General features: G+C 38.3%; 1 protein-coding gene and 1 long non-coding RNA gene across 4 annotated transcripts; both read left to right on the plus strand.

Moving 5' to 3' along the window:
- Positions 1-8,005: 8,005 nt before the first annotated feature.
- LOC103698957 (probable calcium-binding protein CML18) lies at positions 8,006-8,895 on the plus strand. The gene has a single exon (XM_039128789.1). The coding sequence runs from the start codon at positions 8,192-8,194 to the stop codon at positions 8,714-8,716; it is 525 nt and encodes a 174-aa protein (XP_038984717.1). The 5' UTR covers positions 8,006-8,191; the 3' UTR covers positions 8,717-8,895.
- A 2,612-nt stretch (positions 8,896-11,507) lies between these two features.
- On the plus strand, positions 11,508-16,292 carry LOC120111546. 3 transcript variants are annotated; one of them, XR_005512749.1, is made up of 3 exons: positions 11,508-12,219; positions 12,637-13,508; positions 15,838-16,292. It is a non-coding gene; the product is annotated as an uncharacterized LOC120111546 (long non-coding RNA). The 3 variants fall into 3 exon arrangements; XR_005512751.1 differs by lacking the exon at positions 12,637-13,508 and having other exon boundaries at positions 11,515-12,219; XR_005512750.1 differs by lacking the exons at positions 11,508-12,219; positions 12,637-13,508 and adding an exon at positions 15,149-15,696.
- The last annotated feature ends 1,632 nt before the right edge of the window (positions 16,293-17,924 follow it).

The raw sequence follows: 17,924 nt of genomic DNA on the forward strand, positions 1-17,924 counted from the left end.
CCGAGATCAGAGACTTATCATAGTCGACTAGACCCTGCTGGGTCGATTTGCCGTGGAGAGCTGGGGATCCGTAGATGTCAGGAGCCATGCGCATTTATTGTGGAGTAAGTCGGAGATCCGCATTTATTATGGAGTAAGCCGGAGATCCGCATTTATTGTTGAGTGTGCCGGAAGATTACAGCGGCCATGCGCAATAAATGCCGGAGGGGTGTTAGAGTACGGTCCTCGGACATCGGGGTTTTTCTTAGGTCGGAGGTTTCGGGGTCGGTCGTCTTGTGGCCGAGCGTTCCGAGGTCGGACGCTGACTTCGGCTGTCCGGGGTCGGAGGTTGTACGGCTTCTTAGGGGCATTTATGTCATTTGGGGGGAAACTTTATTCCCCCCAACAATTTCTTTTCTTTTTTTGTCTTTGATCAAAGGGGAGTCCAAGGTGCATCATGGCAGGCCCAAGATTTTGTTTTGCTTTTTAAAACAAGATTTTAATCAATCCATTATCAAGGTAATTAATAATGAATTTTCAGGTTTTGCTAAAATGTCGAAGAAAGAGGATCAGTTGAAACCACCTCGACGACGCTTCCCTGGTTCCTCTCTGTTTCTCATCATGTACCGCAAACAAAATGCATTTCTTAGACGTAAAGGTATTTTGTTTAGATTTTTTACATAAGTACTCTCCTAAATATTGGATTTTATATAAATATCTTTTTAGAATTGATATTTGCATGTATACCATCGTAAAATACTTGTTTTGTCATTTTATCATTTTTTTTTGTTTTTATTTTTGCATATGTACCCATGCTATCTAATGATATTAAAAACTTAACGTAATCCCAATAGCAGGAAAAGCAAATAGAAACAATAACGTAATTTTAGAATTTTATTTTATTTTTAATTAATATAAATATGATTTTTTTCAACATCATTAGAACAAGGATATTTGTACAATAACCGAGTTTTATGAGGGTATATATTGTAAATATCAATTTTGGAAGGATATTTATGCGAAATTCGATATTTAGAAAGGTATTCATGAAAAAAAAATCCTTTTGTTTATTCATTTAGAAAATTTGGAGTTCGAGGAGTTAAGCAATGGGAAAGGATTATTTAATTATCTTTGGAATCTTTTATTCCTATCAGTTTGCATTAGAACTTTTTTGAAAAAAAAAAATGGTATTATCCTAAGTTTTGGAATTGCTTGATCGAGCGGTTTCTTGATATTTGGATATTCTTCTTCTATGGCGTTGTCCTTTCCGTTGCCATCTTCTATTTTAGGCTTTTATTCCACTTGGCTTTCAAAGAGGGTCGTAAGGAGGGTAAGCACCAATTCTAATTCAATTTGTAAAGAGTGGCTGATTTCAAATCTGAACTATCAAATCAATTTTTTGAGGAGGTTGTGCTACATAATTCTTTTTCGTTTCTATAAAATTATTTAGTGGTGCTACACTGCTAAGGATCATTAATTGAATCTTGCATGAGAAAATCTGATTTATATCTTATTACCAAAAACTGGACAACAAGCAGTCATGAGCAGCTTGTACAAAAAATAATATTAAAATAATAGAAGCAGAAGCTGATCGCTGCGTCTGCCTAGTTACTGATTGTCCTCTTGATCTGAAATCAACTCAAGATGTAAATCCATCAGGCTGGTCAACCCATGGCGTCGCAGGCCCGCCAGTCGTCAGATGAAGAGGTTTCGGAAAAAAGTGGCGCTGCTGCGCACTTTCCAGAGCATTGGTGATCGTGGATGCTATGCCCTGACAGATAGTGACAAAGAATATATATATATATATAATAACATTTTTTATACATATTCTTTTAAATATTAATATTTGTATAAATATTTTTTTAAATTAATATTTGTATGTATATCCTCAACAAATACTTGTTTTATATAGATATTCTTTTTTATATGTACTCATGCTATTTATTGGTTTAAAATTAAAATAACAAAATATCATTAATAAATAAATATGCAAAAATAAATATTTATAAGAGTATAATACAAATAGCAATTTTGAAGAGTATTCATGCAATTTTATTACTTTCAGAAAGTGGATGCAACGACGCTCTGAAGACAGAAGGGGCTTTGGGGCACTCTGACCCGATTGCATCAATATCCGTGCTGTTGAGTGTGCCCTTCGGTCGAATACCAAGCGTGCCGATTTGATGGCAGCTCAGACCACCACTGCGCCGGAGAAGGCGACGGCCACCTCCTTGTGGTCGGAGGTGGAACAGGGTCCCTGGAGGCAGATGTGGACCAATCACCAGATCACAGCGGAGGAACTGGCGGTGCTCCAAAGCCTTTTTATAGAGGTGTTGGAGCTACCGGCTGCTCGTGTGGGGAGGGAGTGAGAGGCATGGGCGTCGTCGGCAATGGTTGTTCGGAGCTTGGGCTGCTAGGTTTCAGCAGTGGGTGGCGCGCGACCTCCGGTTGCGGGGCAAGCTGGCGTGCAACGTCGATTTCTTCCCGATGGCGGAGGGCCTCACGACTTTCAGATTCTGGAGCATGGTTGGTCGGGATGCTACGTTGGCTAACGATCCGTGGTTGGTGGCCAGCCAATTGCTAGCGATGGAGGAGTGGCGCCCCAACTTTGTCTCAAGAATCAACACGGTGAGTTGAACGGTGGTTTAGCTGCGGCTACCCTACCTCCCCCCATGAGTTCTAGGATAAGGATTCCCTGCTTGAGATTGATGCGGTGGCGGGCCGGCCAATGCGATTGGATGATGTTTTCGACTAGCTCCGGCGGGCAGGGCATGCACAGATAAAGGTTAAGATCGACGCCCTCGGTCCATGGCTCAGATTAAATCAACAGCACAAATATTATAGCCCGATTTAGGTTCTAAGCGGGTTGCGCTAATATGGCCGTGCGCAGGTATCTTTCATGTGCTTTTTAGAGAATCACCCATTTTCATAATTGCGGCCTCACGACTGCATATATAGGTGAGTCCTAATAAGAAAACTAGCAAGAAAGTTCTTGCCTCTTGGGTCTTGGACTCATTAAGAGTTATACAAACAAACTTATTCTACCGCTTACTTTTATGAGCACTAGTGCTATAGGGATGAGAAAAACATAAAACAGTGTTTCTCTTAGTCACACTCCAGTTTGTTTCTACCCATTGAACCTTTTAAGGTTGGGTTCCCACCGTGGTGATCTATCTTTATGGGCTAAGCTCCATCCCCCTCGACGACACTAGAACTATTGTTTTAGACAAACTTTTTGTAAGCTGATTAGCCAAATTATTTTTTGATTTTGCAAAATTTAAAGCAATAACGTTATTTTTCAATTTGTATCTTAATGATTTATGACGCATTTTTAAGTGCCTTTTCATTTTTACATTGGCATTTTCTTGGTTGCACTTATCTATTGCAGATTTACAGTCACAATGTAAGAAGACAGGTGGTAAAGATAACTTATCTGTAGGAAAGTCTATTAGTAGATCTCTGAGCCACTCAGCCTTAGTGTTAATAGTGTCTAAAGCTATCAGTTCAGATTCAGTGGTACTCCTAGATATCAAGGTTTATTTGGTAGATTTCCAAAACACAGCAGCATCTTCTAGAAGAAAGACATATCCTGTGGTGAATTTAACATCTAAGGTATAGCTGATCTAGTTGGCATCACTATAACCTTCTAGAACAGCAGGAAATCCACTAAAGTGCAAACTATAGAACTTGGTAATCTTAAGATACCTAAGAATTCTCTCTAATACTGTCCAGTGATATTTATTTGGATTAACAGTATATCTACTAAGTCTATTCATAGCATATGCTATATCTGGCCTAGTGTAGTTTGCTAGGAATCCTAGTGAGTCTATAATTTGAGCATATAGGCTTTTAAAGATAGGAGTTCCTAAGTTCTTCTTAAGATATGTAGAGTGATCAAAGGGAGTAGAAACAGGCTGACAATCGGTATACTTAAATTTATTGAGAATCTTGTCAGCATAATGACTTTGGAATAATTTAATACTATTTGTACTTCTAATTATTTTGGTGTTTAAAATTAAGTCAGCTTGTCCCAAGTCTTTCATATCAAACTTATGATTTAAGAATTGCTTTACTTCATCAACTATCTGAAGATCTGTCCCAAAGATCAATATATCATCTACATAGAGGCACAAGATCGTAAGTTTATTTCCAACTCTCTTATAGTATACACATTCGTTTGTACTATTGATTTCAAAACCAAATATCAATATGGCTTCAGCAAATTTCAAGTGCTATTGCTTTGGTGTTTGTTTAAGACCATAGAGAGATCTGACTAGTCTGCAAACTTTATTTTCTTGGCATGAGATTATAAATTCCTCTAGCTGGTCCATATAGATTTCTTCATTTAAGTCTCCATTTTAAAAAACTGTTTTGACATCCATCTGATGAATTACTAATCTATGAATGGAGGCTAATGCTATAAGGATCCTAATAGTCGTAATCCTAGCTACAGATGCATAGACATCAAACAAATCTATCCCAGGTCTCTGAGTAAAATTCTTGGTAGCTAATTTAGCCTTAAATTTATCTACAGGGCTATTAGGCTTAAATTTTTTCTTAAAGATCCATTTGCAATCTATAGTTTTCAACCAGAAGAAAGATCAGTCAATACCCAAGTATTGTTTTGAATAATTGGCTGCATCTCGTTGTCTACAGCTTTCCTCCAAAAAGGTGAATCCAAGAATTTCATTGCATCCTCAAAAGTAATTAGAGAGTCTTCTATAAAAAAAGGTGTAAAAGTCATCTCCAAATATTTTCTCTATCCTGGATCTCTTACTCCTCCTAGGTTCTGCTTCTATTTCTATTTCTCTTGTCCTTATTTTACTAGAGCTACTAGCTATACCACTATCTACTCTAGTCCTAAGTGGAAAGGTGTCTTCAAAATATGTTGCATCTCTGGCTTCTATGATAGTGTTGTTGCTAATATCACTTTCTTCTGAATTAATCATTAAAAATCTATTGGCATTACTATTAGCTGCATATATTATGAATATGACATCCACTGTTTTAGGCCCTATTTTCTTTCTCTTAAAATCAAGTATTTTTACTTTTTCCAAGCACCCCCACACTTTCAACTAGCTAAGATTAGGTTTTCTATGTTTACAAACTTCATATGGAGTTAGATCATTATTTTTAGAGGAAATACTATTAAGGATATAACAGGTTGAAACTAGAGCTTCCCCCCACAAATTTTCTGGTACTCCTGAGCTTATAAGCATAGAGTTAACTATATCCATTAAAGTCTTATTCTTCCTTTCTGCTACTCCATTTGATTGGGGAGAATAGGGAGCAGTCACTTCATGAATGATTCCATGATTTTCCCAAAATTGAGTTATATCATTAGATGTATATTCACCTCCCCAATTTGATCTAAGGATTTTAATTTTCTTTTCTTGTTGGTTCTCAGCTTCGATCTTAAAAATCTTAAATTTACTGAGCACCTCATCCTTACTTTTAATTAGGTAGATGTAACAAAACTTAGATAGATCATCTATGAAGGTTATAAAGTATCTGTTACCTCCTCTAGAAGTTCTACCGGAGTCACAAACATCACTATGGATCAACTCTAATAGATCCAAATCCCTATTAATAGATTTAAAAGGCTTTCTAGAAAGTTTAACTTCTACACAGATTTCATATTTCTCATAGTTCTTAAGATCACTTTTTGGTATTAAATTTAGGTTCATTAGTTGCTTAATTGTATTATAATTTATATGACTTAATCTACCATGCCAAATAGAAGGAGGTTATATATTTATGATCAAAGGATTTTCATTTATTGAAGAAACTATTATGTTCAACTTAAACAATCCTTCACTTAGGAATTCTTTTCCAATAAACATTACACCATGAGAAATTACAATGTTATTGGACTAAAAAACTAGACGAAAGCCTTACTGGACAAGCAAGAAACCACTAATTAGGTTTCTCCTAACGACCGAAACATATTGGATGCCGTGCAGGGACAGGACTTTTTTAGAGGTTAGCTTTAAGTCTACACATCCCACTCCTAGCACACGTGCGTCCGTACTATTTGCCATGATCATAGCTCCTCCACTTAAGATCTGGTAAGAAGAAAACCACGAGCGATCCGATCAAATGTGAATACCAGCTCCGGTATCAATCTACCAATCAAGTGCTTGTAAAGTCATGTTAACTTCAGGAGTGAAGGAAATAGACCTGAAAGCAGTATCAGAGGAGCCAGCGCCAGAAGTCACCATGTTGACTTGAGCATTGGTTGTGTGTGGACGTTTCTTCTTAGATTGAAGAGGTGCAGTTTTCTTATAGAAGCACTGGGGAGATAGATGGTTGGTCCGACCACACACATAATAGAAACGAACACCACTTTCCTCATTCCTCTTCTGCTTCTGGGATTGGATAAGTTTTCCATTGTGGTGGTTAGGATTTCTAGGGTTGTAAGGTTTCTTTTTGTAATTTTTATTTTTGAAGGGGCGGTTCTGATTTTTTTTTAGGTGGAGGCTCTATATTATAAGCATTATTCTTGTGTCCAGTAGAGGTTTTACTCCTGAGCCTGTGTTGCTTTTCAATCCTAATGGAGTTCAAAACTTAAGTTAGGGTGAGACCTCTTTGGGTATGGCTTAAGGTCTTAGCAAAATCAGACCAGGAATTTAGTAATTATCTATCAGACAGGCTACCTGGAATGACTCATCCAAATTGGTTCCATTGGCCCTAAGTTGGTGGATTCGGATTTCAAAATCATGAATTTGTTCATTCATAGGCTTTGAGTCCACCATTCTAAAATTATTGAAGTCGGAGGCCTTGAACCTCTTTATCCCAGCATCATCAAGACCATATTTGCTATCTGGTAGAAGTAGAAGGTTCAGTTTGGGAGGAGGATGAACTCCAATTTGGATTTGGGTTTTAGTGAGTAGCAAATCGTGAAGTAGTTGGGTTGAACCCATTATCAACTTCAATAGTGCTCTCACTTATGGCGGAGATCAATCTTAATGTGGTGAGCCAGAACCACATTTGGTTCTGCCACCTCCTAAAGTTATGGCCATCATTTTTTTCTAGTTTGGCACTAAGGTGGTCATTAGTGTTAGAGGCCACAGAATCAGGATTATAGAATAGAGACAGAAACCTGATTGAAGGCAAAAAATTTATGTCAATAGATTGCACTAATATTAATATTGAACTTTGGATGTCTAATTGATATATCCAAAAACTAATAGCCAAATCAGCTCCAGATCGGTGGTGGAGCACTAGACTCACTTAAGTACCAGTCTTTCTTAGGCACGTATGCCTTTTTGATAAGATTTTATTTAACACTATTAGTTAGTAGATATAGTCACTAAAAATTACACAAATTCAATTTTTAGAAAAGCCTAAGTGCAAACTTAAATTTGTTGTTATGGATTAACCAATTTTCAAATTTTTTGTTTGAATTTTTTAAATTAGTAATAATTGATTACTAATTTAGTGCTAGTAAAACAATTATTGTAATTGAGATCTAATATGTCAATTCAATGAATTATACGATTTATTACTTTATTAGAATAATGGATTACTAATTTTGTGCCATTAAATCAAATATTATAATTGAGATCTAAAATGTCAATTCAATAAATTATGAGATTTATTACCTTATTATAATAATTGATTACTAATTTTGTGCCAGCAAATCAAATATTGTAATTGAGATCTAAAATATCAATTTAATAAATTATAAGATTTATTACCTTATTAGAATAATTGATTACTAATTTTGTGCCAGCAAATCAAATATTATAATTGAGATATAAAATGTCAATTCAATGAATTATAAAATTTATTATCTTATTAGAATAATTGATTACTAATTTTTTATCAGCAAATTAAATATTATAATTAAAATCTAAAATATCAATTCAATAAATTATAAGATTTATTACTTTATTAGAATAATGGGGTGAGATCTAATAAGTTAATACAATGGAGAAAAAGAGTTTTAAAGCTATATGGTAATCGGAGGACGGATTTTGGCTTTTATGATTCGATTGGACATGGAGGGTATTTTCGTCCTCCAAGGATCTTGAGTTAAATGTATATGGACCGGATGCCATAAAGATATTAAGGCACGTCCAAATATGTACCGGCCGTTAATTTTCAGAAAGGAGAGCGCCGTTAGGATTCCGATATTAGGCCCGTACGCGAACATAAGCACTTCTTTGCCGCTAGTCCACTCCACTATAAATAGAATACGAAGCTCGCGATGGCCAAACCCCAGGAATCGAAGAAGCCCCCGGAGCCGGCCTCCATGAACGACGTCGAGCGGGTCTTCGCGCAGTACGATGCCAACGGCGACGGCAAGATCTCGGCGTCGGAGCTAGCCAACGTGATGCGCGCCCTCGGATCTGAGGTATCCGACGAAGAACTCAAAGCCATGATGGCGGAGCTCGACTCCGACGGAGACGGCTTCGTGGATCTGAATGAGTTTGCCGCGTTCCACAGCGGGCTGGGCGACGCCGCCGAACGGGAGGGGGAGCTGAGGGACGCCTTCGCGATATACGATCTGGACAAGAACGGGCTGATCTCCGCGAAGGAGCTTCATCTGGTGCTGACGAGATTGGGCGAGAAGTGCTCTGTTCAGGACTGCTCCCGGATGATCCGGTCTGTCGATTTGGACGGCGATGGTAGCGTGAACTTTGAGGAGTTCAAGAAGATGATGGGCAACGGCGGGGGAAGGAAGGCATCTGACGGCAGTGGATCTCCGTTGCCGTCTTCATCCTCTAAGTGATGTGGGATATTGTTCATTCTTAGACGTTCTTTGGATGGAGATGAGGGCTTAATTAGTCTATCAAATTTCTTATCTCATTTGAGACGTCTTTATAGCTTGCGACCTGTAGTTGTGTGTTCTGGGATGCGTCTGAGAACTGACAATTACTAATTAGAGGAATAAATAAGCTTTTTCTTTCTTTTGCTTTGTGTTTTCTTCTTTTTTTTCTTCTTTTTTTTTGCGGAGAAGACGAGCTGGTACTCTATTCAGATTCGTTTTATAGTTTACTCTTATAACTTTTTCTTTATGTTTAACTAGTCTTGCGAGAGGGTTAAGGTAGGGACTCAGGGCTTAAATTATCTTTGATATTGGAATTCTCTTGATGGGATTTAAGAAGATATAGGTAGGAAGTAGATTTGTCCGTGTTCTTTGTTTTTTCTTCTTTCTTTTTTAGTTTCCGCAAGAGAGTGAAGAACCAAAGGGGGTTTCAATTGGTAATCCACTGGGCAGTGCGCTCTTTTCTTCTAATTTAAACTTTAGAGATTTTTTTGGCACGCGTAAAAGAAGTGGACCATTGTAACTGTACTGTATTTCATATGTAATGACTCAGAATCTTTAAGATCTATCCAGCGAATAACCGATGTGGGACTAAACACACGTCCGCACGGATCCTCACATACTCCCTCCGTTCAGGCCCTGACGTCCTCGTCAGGCTAAGGGTTCAAATCTATTCAAATCTAATCACAAACACCACGATTAGTCCATGGTCAGCCCCAATGGATTCGTGCTGCAGTATACTCGGGTCCACATAGGTTATGGGCCGGATTGGCTCTGATACCATTTGTAATGACTTAGGATCTCACCTAAAATGACTAGCCGAAAGATATTATTTGGATTTCTTGAAGATATTAATCTGTCATTTAATGTAAAGTCATAATTTTTTCATGGCACCAAGAAATCCCATCCGTCCAGTAAAGACAGAGTATTAATTATATTTATTTTAAAATATTTAATTTTATTTAAACTAAAAAAATTTGATTCAAATTGTTACGACCTCACATTATTATAACTATATATTTTAATTTAAAAAGTAAAGAAAGATCAATAAAAAAAAAGTTTTGATTTCAAATTTTTTTTATGAGAGATTTAAGCTGAATTTTTTTTTCTTTTCGACCAGATCAATTCAAAAGTTACATTTTTCTTAGAGTGGAGATTGAATTCTTAAAAAAAAAAAATCTAATTATTAACCTTTCTAATGTACAAAATAATAGATGATATACATGATATAAGTCATTTATTCTTAATTATGATATAAAATAAAATAAGTAATTTAACTAATATCTAACCAATAAAAATATGGTGATGATGTCAAAACTTAAAAGTATCAAATAGTATATATTTTAATAATATATTAATTATTAGTTACATTTGCGTGTTGTGAGAATTGCTATCCGAAATAATTTATATTTATATTCAAATTATTAAAAATAACAATATGTTATACAAATACTAAGAAATTTAATTCAAGAAATATATGGGGATGAAGATATATAATAGAAATTTAGGAAAATCAAGAGCAATAGAATATCTCATTAAAATACTAGAAATATAAATTTTGAAGTTACTAAAAATGACAATGTATGAATAAAATAAGAATAAAAAGTTTAATAAAAATATATAAATAAATTTTAAAATTTAATAATTATTAGATAGGAATGTTGCAAAAATGATTAAAAATAGAAAGTAAAACTATATATATTATAAAAAACTTATAAATCACAATAATAAATGAAAAATAACCAGTCAACCTAAATAATAAATTTGACTTATATTTCTTTTATTTTTTGCATTTCTCCATCGCATCTACACAATGAAGTCAAAATCTTGAATTCTATGCTTTCTTATTTGCAGTCTGTTTTGATTCCATTTCGATTCTTTTTTATTCCTGAGAACCAAATATGTTGTTAATCTAACTAAAAGTTTTTTCAAAAGAAAAAAAATTAAAAATATAAAAAAGGGGAAGCTTGATATGTTGCCCTTACAAAATGGAACAAAAAAAATATAATTACATAGTAGTGCAAATACATTATCATTTTGACATCATATTTACGTCAAAATTATAACAATAAAGATAATGCTCGCAGAATTGGTTGGGTAACATTTATTCAGGTAGAAATATCTTCTAAGAATATTTAAATTTTTTTATAATTGCTATTGATGCCTATAATCAAAAAATTGGTAATTTCTTGGGACAATAATAATAATAACAGCGCTGCCTATCATTTTCAAGAAAGTAGTATGGTACACATGATACAAAGACACGGAAGGTTGCAAGTGAGCTGATAGGCTTTGGGCTTTCTCTCTATTTATTATGCTTCTTTTATGTTCTTTCCCCTCTCTGTCAATTACATTATGTCCCTTAACTTCCCCTTTTCTGGTTTTGTAGTTTGAAAAAAAAAAAACAGATTTATTTCTAAGTGATTTTAAATTTTTCTTGATATATAGTTTTACCAACTTGTACTTTTCTCCATCCGCAAAATATTTGCAATTGTGGAATCACACGTCCCTTTCTTGCCAAATTCTTCCTCATTCTACCTCTAAGACTAAAAAGCATGAACCGTTAGATGCTAGAAGTTACTCGGCGGGAGCTGCTAAATGGCAGATACCCATCTGGGCCAAGGATGCAAACATGGTCGATACATGAATGACAAACCCAGGTCCAGGGTACGTCACTAGCAATCCCTACACCATCAGATGGAACTTGAAACAGGCCCATGGGCCACAAAGCCGGGCCAGCCCAGGATTTCCTTGTCAACTAGAGGCTTCCGGAATTCTGGCGTTCCTTCGCGCTCCTACACGCATGGAGAATATTAGGAAGAGCGGAAACTGGAAACTTCAAGACCTCTCCTCCTCCTCACTTATAAATACTCCAGTATCCGATCCCGAACACATCATCGAGAAGCCATTCAAACGTCTCCAAGTGAAGAGATCCTTAGCCAAATTTATTGTCGCCAACCGGTAGAGTTTCATTTAGAAGAATGTCGGTTGTCAGGCGGAGCAACATCTTTGACCCCTTCTCCCTCGACGTCTGGGATCCTTTCCACAGCTTCCCTTTCGACACCTTCCGCGCCCTCGCGGAGTCCCGCCCCAGCTTCGTCAGCGAGACCTCCGCCTTTGCCAACACCCGCATCGACTGGAAGGAGACCCCGGAGGCCCACATCTTCAAAGCCGACCTCCCCGGGGTTAAGAAAGAGGAGACTTCAACCGCATTGATGGTTCGGATGAGAAGAGAGGGGGGGAAGCCCTACACTAACAAGATTGAAGTTAGGAAGTTCAGGAGTTCCTCATGACTAATGGGCTAGTCGACCCTAGGTTCATTGGCTCGCATTTCACTTGTTGCAACAATAGGTTTTGAAGGGCTTGTGTCTGGGAGAGGATAGACAGAGCATTCCCAGCTGGGTCCAGCGGTTCTCCGACTTCCGGGTGTGACATCTTGGATAGCCTCAGACCACTGTTCGATTCTGGTGAGTAATATTGAGATGCTACTTCTAGGGCAAATCTTCTATTCGCACAAGTAATTTATTGTGGCATTAATTTATTATTATTATTATTATCATTATTATTATTATTATTTGTAAAAGTTGGCGTTGAAGTCACTACAAGAAAAGTGAGATTTCCCGACACTTGTTTCCCGACGCTATGGAGAAGCGTCGTAAAAGTTTAGTTTAGCGCCTGAATTTGCCGACGCTTATAAAAAGCGTGGGTAAATTTTGAGAATCGACGACGCTTTAGAGCGTCGGAAAAAGTCTGGACCTAAGACGACGCTTATAAGCGTCGTCAGAGGCCAAATCCCTTCAAAACCGCTCGCTTCCCTCCCGATGCCCTAGCTGATCCTGCGCCGACATAATTCCTTAAAAATCTCTCCTCTCCCTCGTCCGAAGAGCGGATCCGCGGAAGACGATGGAGGGCGCCTCGGAGGAGCTCGAGTGTTGAAGCCGCTACCTCAGCTCCCGACGAGAGAGGAGCGGAAGATAATGGAGGGTGCCTCGGAGGAGCTCGAGCACCGAAGCCGCTACCTCAGCTCCCTCATCCAGCGCACCAAGCTCAAGCCCGACGGCGAGCCGGAGAAGAGTCGCCAGCAGCCGGCGAAGCCCGACAAGGAGAAGCATCGCCCCACCGTCAGCGGCGGGAGAAGGAGGAAAGGGTTGGGGTTGTCGATGGCGGCGAGGATGATGCGCAGGAGCAGTGGCAGAACGTGCGGGTGAGGGCTCGCGCTAGCCCTCAAGAAGGCACGCTATCTCCCCCTCCTCTATTTCTCAGATTCGTTTTTTCCGCAGGAATTTGCTAGCCAGCTTTTACCTCTGCTTCCCAAACCCTAATCCTCTGTGGGGACGGAGAGTGTTACATAAGGTTTTTTTTCGTGGGGACTCTGATTCTTTATTTTTTGGTTACTAATTATGTTCGGATTAGCAGCTGAGGATGGAATTGGTTACTAATCAAGTGGCTCGGAGGTAGCTGGAGAAGGAGATCGTGAGAGAGGAGAGGGAGTTGGGTCCTCTCCAGAGAAAGAAGGGGAGCCAGAGAGCTGAGAGAGAGAGGCTTTTCATTTCTGAGAGAGACTCTCCTCTCTCGGCAGGAGCCGCAGGACATCTCCCATCGGGGCTGGGGCGCGACTCGCGAGGGCGAACCGGCGAAGAACGCTTCTCGCGCCGGCAGGTGGAAGTAGCTGTTCTTGGCCTCTTGGGCGAAGCCCCCGCCGGCTCCTCTTCCCGTAGGCCCCCGCCGGCGACTTCTTCTCCCAGTCCATTGCCGAGTATGCTCTGATTCTTTATGGAAAAATAATTTTTTTTAAAAAATTTATGGCTAACGCCGACGCTTTTAAGCGTTGGCTTTGGTACTTTTAGCGACGCTTAAAAGCGTCGCTAAACACCGTCGTCAAAAATCAACCTTTTACGACGCTTTTCAAAAGCGTCGGGAAAAATTTTTCCCACTCAGGTATAGGCAACGCTTCGGCGACGCTTTGCATAGCGTGGGGTGGGTCTTTACCGACGCTTATAAGCGTCGGCAAAAGATATCAAAAACGTCGGGAAAGATCACTTTTTTTGTAGTGAGTGAAAGGCAACCCCATATTCCAATGGGACTTATGGTGAAATGAAAATTCTTTATGAGATATATACCAGCATCAGGTACATTCATTAGTCACAAGGATATTGGCATTTTGTTTATTCGTTGATTTCCTTTTCGACTGGATGATGCCTGCTGCGTGAAAGAACAGTTAACGAGCGTGATGCTTGATCAAGGGCAAAATAGCATCGTTAGGTGGACGGCCTTAATAGTTTGCTTGGAGAGGTGAACTCCCGTAGCGTTCATGTATCAGTCTTCCATATGGGTCGATATCGCTTTCATCACTAATATTGTCACCATCCCCTAGTCTAATATTTGATTTAATTTTTTAGAACAAAATAATAAACCGCTAATGATAGTCATACTGATCATAATAATAGAAAATAATGAAAGAAAAAGGTGGCCTTAGTTGATTATGCTGTGATGTGACTTATCCAAATGATAAAGAAATACATTTAAAAAGTATTAGTTTTGGACGATTTGGATGCTGAAAAGTTAACTGCTATTCTATCATAGCAGCAGGTGCCTTTATGTGTAACATTGTTGGTTTGGATGCTCTGGAGTTTCAACCGAGCACATATTTTTAAATAATTCTTCTATATCTTTGACATTCTGATATTTTCAAAATTATTACTATGGCTTAGAATGTGACACTCGACACTTAGTCTACAGATGGACGGCCATAATTGATGGCTTGAAGTGAAAACCGCCTCCCTTTTTGAACTGGGCTTCTCTCTGAAAAAAATAAAAGCAAAATAGAATTAGTTTATCACCTGATATTGATGGGACGTCTGAGCTGCCGAATTCCGCTCGCGTTTTAGTATGTTGTCATTTCTTTAAAACAATAAAAATAAAAATTTTATTGTTATTTTTTAAATTTATAAAAAAATATTTGATGAGGATGGAGCCAGATATGGTCAAGGATAAAAAAAAAAATTAGATATTGGATGAAGAGGCAATGGGAAAAATGGTAGAAGTAAAAAAATATATATAAATTTTATATATCTATTTAAACAATATAAAAAAGTAATATATATATATATATATATATATATATATATATATATATATATATATATTTGGTTGTTCTGTCTTGGGAGGTTGAGGGCTGAAATAGCGCTGGATGTATTCATTTATGAAATGATTCTCGTACAGCTGCTTTCCCCGCCTCAAATGAAAATAACTTTTAGCTGATATAGAATTTGAACTATAATGCAGTGAAAATGTTAATATTAGTAAATATTTTTATAGAAAATTTTATAAATAACGTTATGTTCGAGAAAGGATTACTTAGCATAATTTGTAGATAGGAAAAATAAAAGGGTAGAAAATATTTACACTCAATAAAACAGGAAAATATACCCTGCCTCAGAAATTTTACTCACTCAGGAATAGCAACCAGTACGGGTCGCCAAGCCCTCCTAAGCAACCGATACCGGAGCCGCGCCACCGACCCAAACCTCCTCGCGCCTCCGACGCTCCGCCCCTCGAACCCCCACATCCTCGCCAAACCACCGCGTTCCCTTTCCAATTCAACTCCTCCCCCGCCACCACCCCAATTAACCTCTTCTTCCCCTTCCGTCGGCGGCGGGGACGACGAGAATAAATCCTTCAGGCTGTGGCTCAGCAGCGCCTTTTTCTCCCCAAATTCCAAAGAATCCTCGCCGGATTGATTCCCCCGGCAGAGAAACCGGCGAAGGGACAAGATCTTGTGGGGCTTCTTCGGGGCTCTCCGTCGCCGGAAGTGGAATGACCGGGTTGCGCTGCCGCCTCCAGCGGCGGGGCTTCCGGGAGGGGTACTCGCCGCCACGCATTTCATCGCCAGCAGCCTAAATTTTCGCAGTGCTCTCATCTCTCTCTCTCTCTCTCTTTCTAAGGTTGGATAGCTTGCTTCTTCTTCTTCTTCTTCTCTACATGTTCTTTTGCTTTCATCAATGGAGTCCTTTTCACTCTTTGGTTGTTTTTTTTTTTAATAGTTGGGTTTGTGTGTTAATCTATTGGATTTTTCTCTTGTTAAGGAGATAGGGGTGAATTTGCGCCACGTGGGCACGAGGAGGGCATCATGATGGGGGATTTGCTTTTGGGAAAGAAAGATGCTAAAAGGAGCAGTGGAGGTCAGGTCGCGGATGTTGGGTGCGTTGGGATCGCTAGAAAACACAGATGTTAAGGCCAGTGTCTCACGTAATTTGTTAAGGAAGGATCAGGCCATCTCAGGATTTCAGGAGATGATGATGATGGGAATGGTGGCATCTTCTGGAAAGTGGCCTTTGGTTCAAGTTCAGCTCAATCCACCCTTCTAATAGGTCAGCACTTTTCTGTCTTGTTAGTTGTTTCTATCAGTGGGCCAATCTCTGTAGTTAGAGGTGGAAATCAAATCATAATAAATTGACTTGTTCCATGAAGAAATTTTTATATGCAATGTGTTACATATCCGAGCTTCTTATCAAATGCTTACAAGTATTATTTTTTTTTTATTGAAATGGAATGGAGGAAGTGGGATGCTTCTCCCAGATGTTCTTTGCTGTGTGCACGAAACATTTCTACACTCTAGAGTTCTCTAGGACCCAGTTAAATTAATAATATTAGTAAAACTGTTTACTTCATATAAAAAAGTCGAAATTATTCTTGAGCTGGGAGGAGGATACACACATTTTTTTATATTATTGGATGGATATTATGTCACTTAAGGTTATTTTGATCATTTTATAAATTTTTTCGATGTGTCATTTGGATTCCATTTAAAGTTAATGGTTTGACTAACATTCTGTTAAGTTATGGGTTGAAGTGTTAGATAAAAATAAACCTCAGGTAAGTATAGATATTTCAAACTATTGGGTGTAAGTGTAATTCACACCTAATCTCTACAGGGTTTTTGTAATTTACTCTTTAAAGAATTGTAAAAATGGAGTTAAACTCGAGTGTTGATTGCAAATCTAAGCATTTCTATTGTAATAGAAGATGGAGATGTAGGTAAAGATGTTTACCAATTTGGTGGTTGGTGGAGAAATTTATGTCGCGTCAAAGTGTTGAAGCACATGAAAACAATAGTACAACAGCTAAAAGATAAGGCAGGTCCGTGGTAGAGATTCTATAAAAAGGGCATGGAGCTGCTAACGAACCATGAAAGCTGCAAAGAAAGGGCATACATATATTCCTTCTGCAACAAGCAAATACAGATAGGCTTCAATCATTCATGTTAATAAAGTTTTGAAGCATAAAGTTATAAGAGTTTCTGCAAAAAAGCATGGGATAATAAGAGAAGCAAAATAATATATGAGGTTCTTGGATACGAATGGTAGAACATCAATACACACAGACACATTCTCTCTGTGCAGCACGCACGTGTGGACACACATGTTCCTGCACGTGTGAGTGCATGTTTGTGCATGTGTGTGCATGTTTCTGCTGTTTCACAGTTCCTAGGAATATAAAATCAGAAGTGTAAGATTTCTTAAATTTGTTAGAGTTGATACTTTCTTCAAGATTTATCAAGTTTCCCCTCAAGAGATCTTTAATTTTTGCTTCTGAGGTTGAGACTAGGCTTCTGGGACATGAGTTTTGAGACTCTTGTGATCAAAGGGAAAAATAAGTGTTTTCTCCGGGGAAAAAAAACACACTTCATATTTCCACAACAAAGACAAGGGATTGAACTCCTTACAAGCTACCATTTTTTTTTTTACTAGTCTTAAAAGGGTTGAGCAATCATAACCCCTACCAGACCCCTTTCTTTTTTGATTTCTGCCTCCATCCACAACTCAGTCCAACCACTTAACCTTCCGATAGTTGCTCTAATTTCCCCCCTTTTTTTTGATGAAAGATAGTTGTTCCAATTTCACTAGCTCGATTTGACATATCCAACTTGATCTGATTTGCTAACGTCAAAAAAAAGGAAGTCTCTTGAAAAATAATTATATTTAGTGGAGTTATTAGTTACGGATGTGATTAGGAGAAATATAACTATGCCCTTTACCAAGAGGGTCCAAACCACCAACTTCATGCCATTCACCTTAAAAAACATAAAACCACCAAGAAAGCTTGGAGAGAATAGTAAGATAAAAGGAGAAGAATTCTTCACATACATTCAGTGGAGATTATGCTACCAAGG

Source organism: Phoenix dactylifera, chromosome 8 (genome assembly GCF_009389715.1).
Source record: "Phoenix dactylifera cultivar Barhee BC4 chromosome 8, palm_55x_up_171113_PBpolish2nd_filt_p, whole genome shotgun sequence".
Classification (NCBI taxonomy): domain Eukaryota; kingdom Viridiplantae; phylum Streptophyta; class Magnoliopsida; order Arecales; family Arecaceae; genus Phoenix; species Phoenix dactylifera.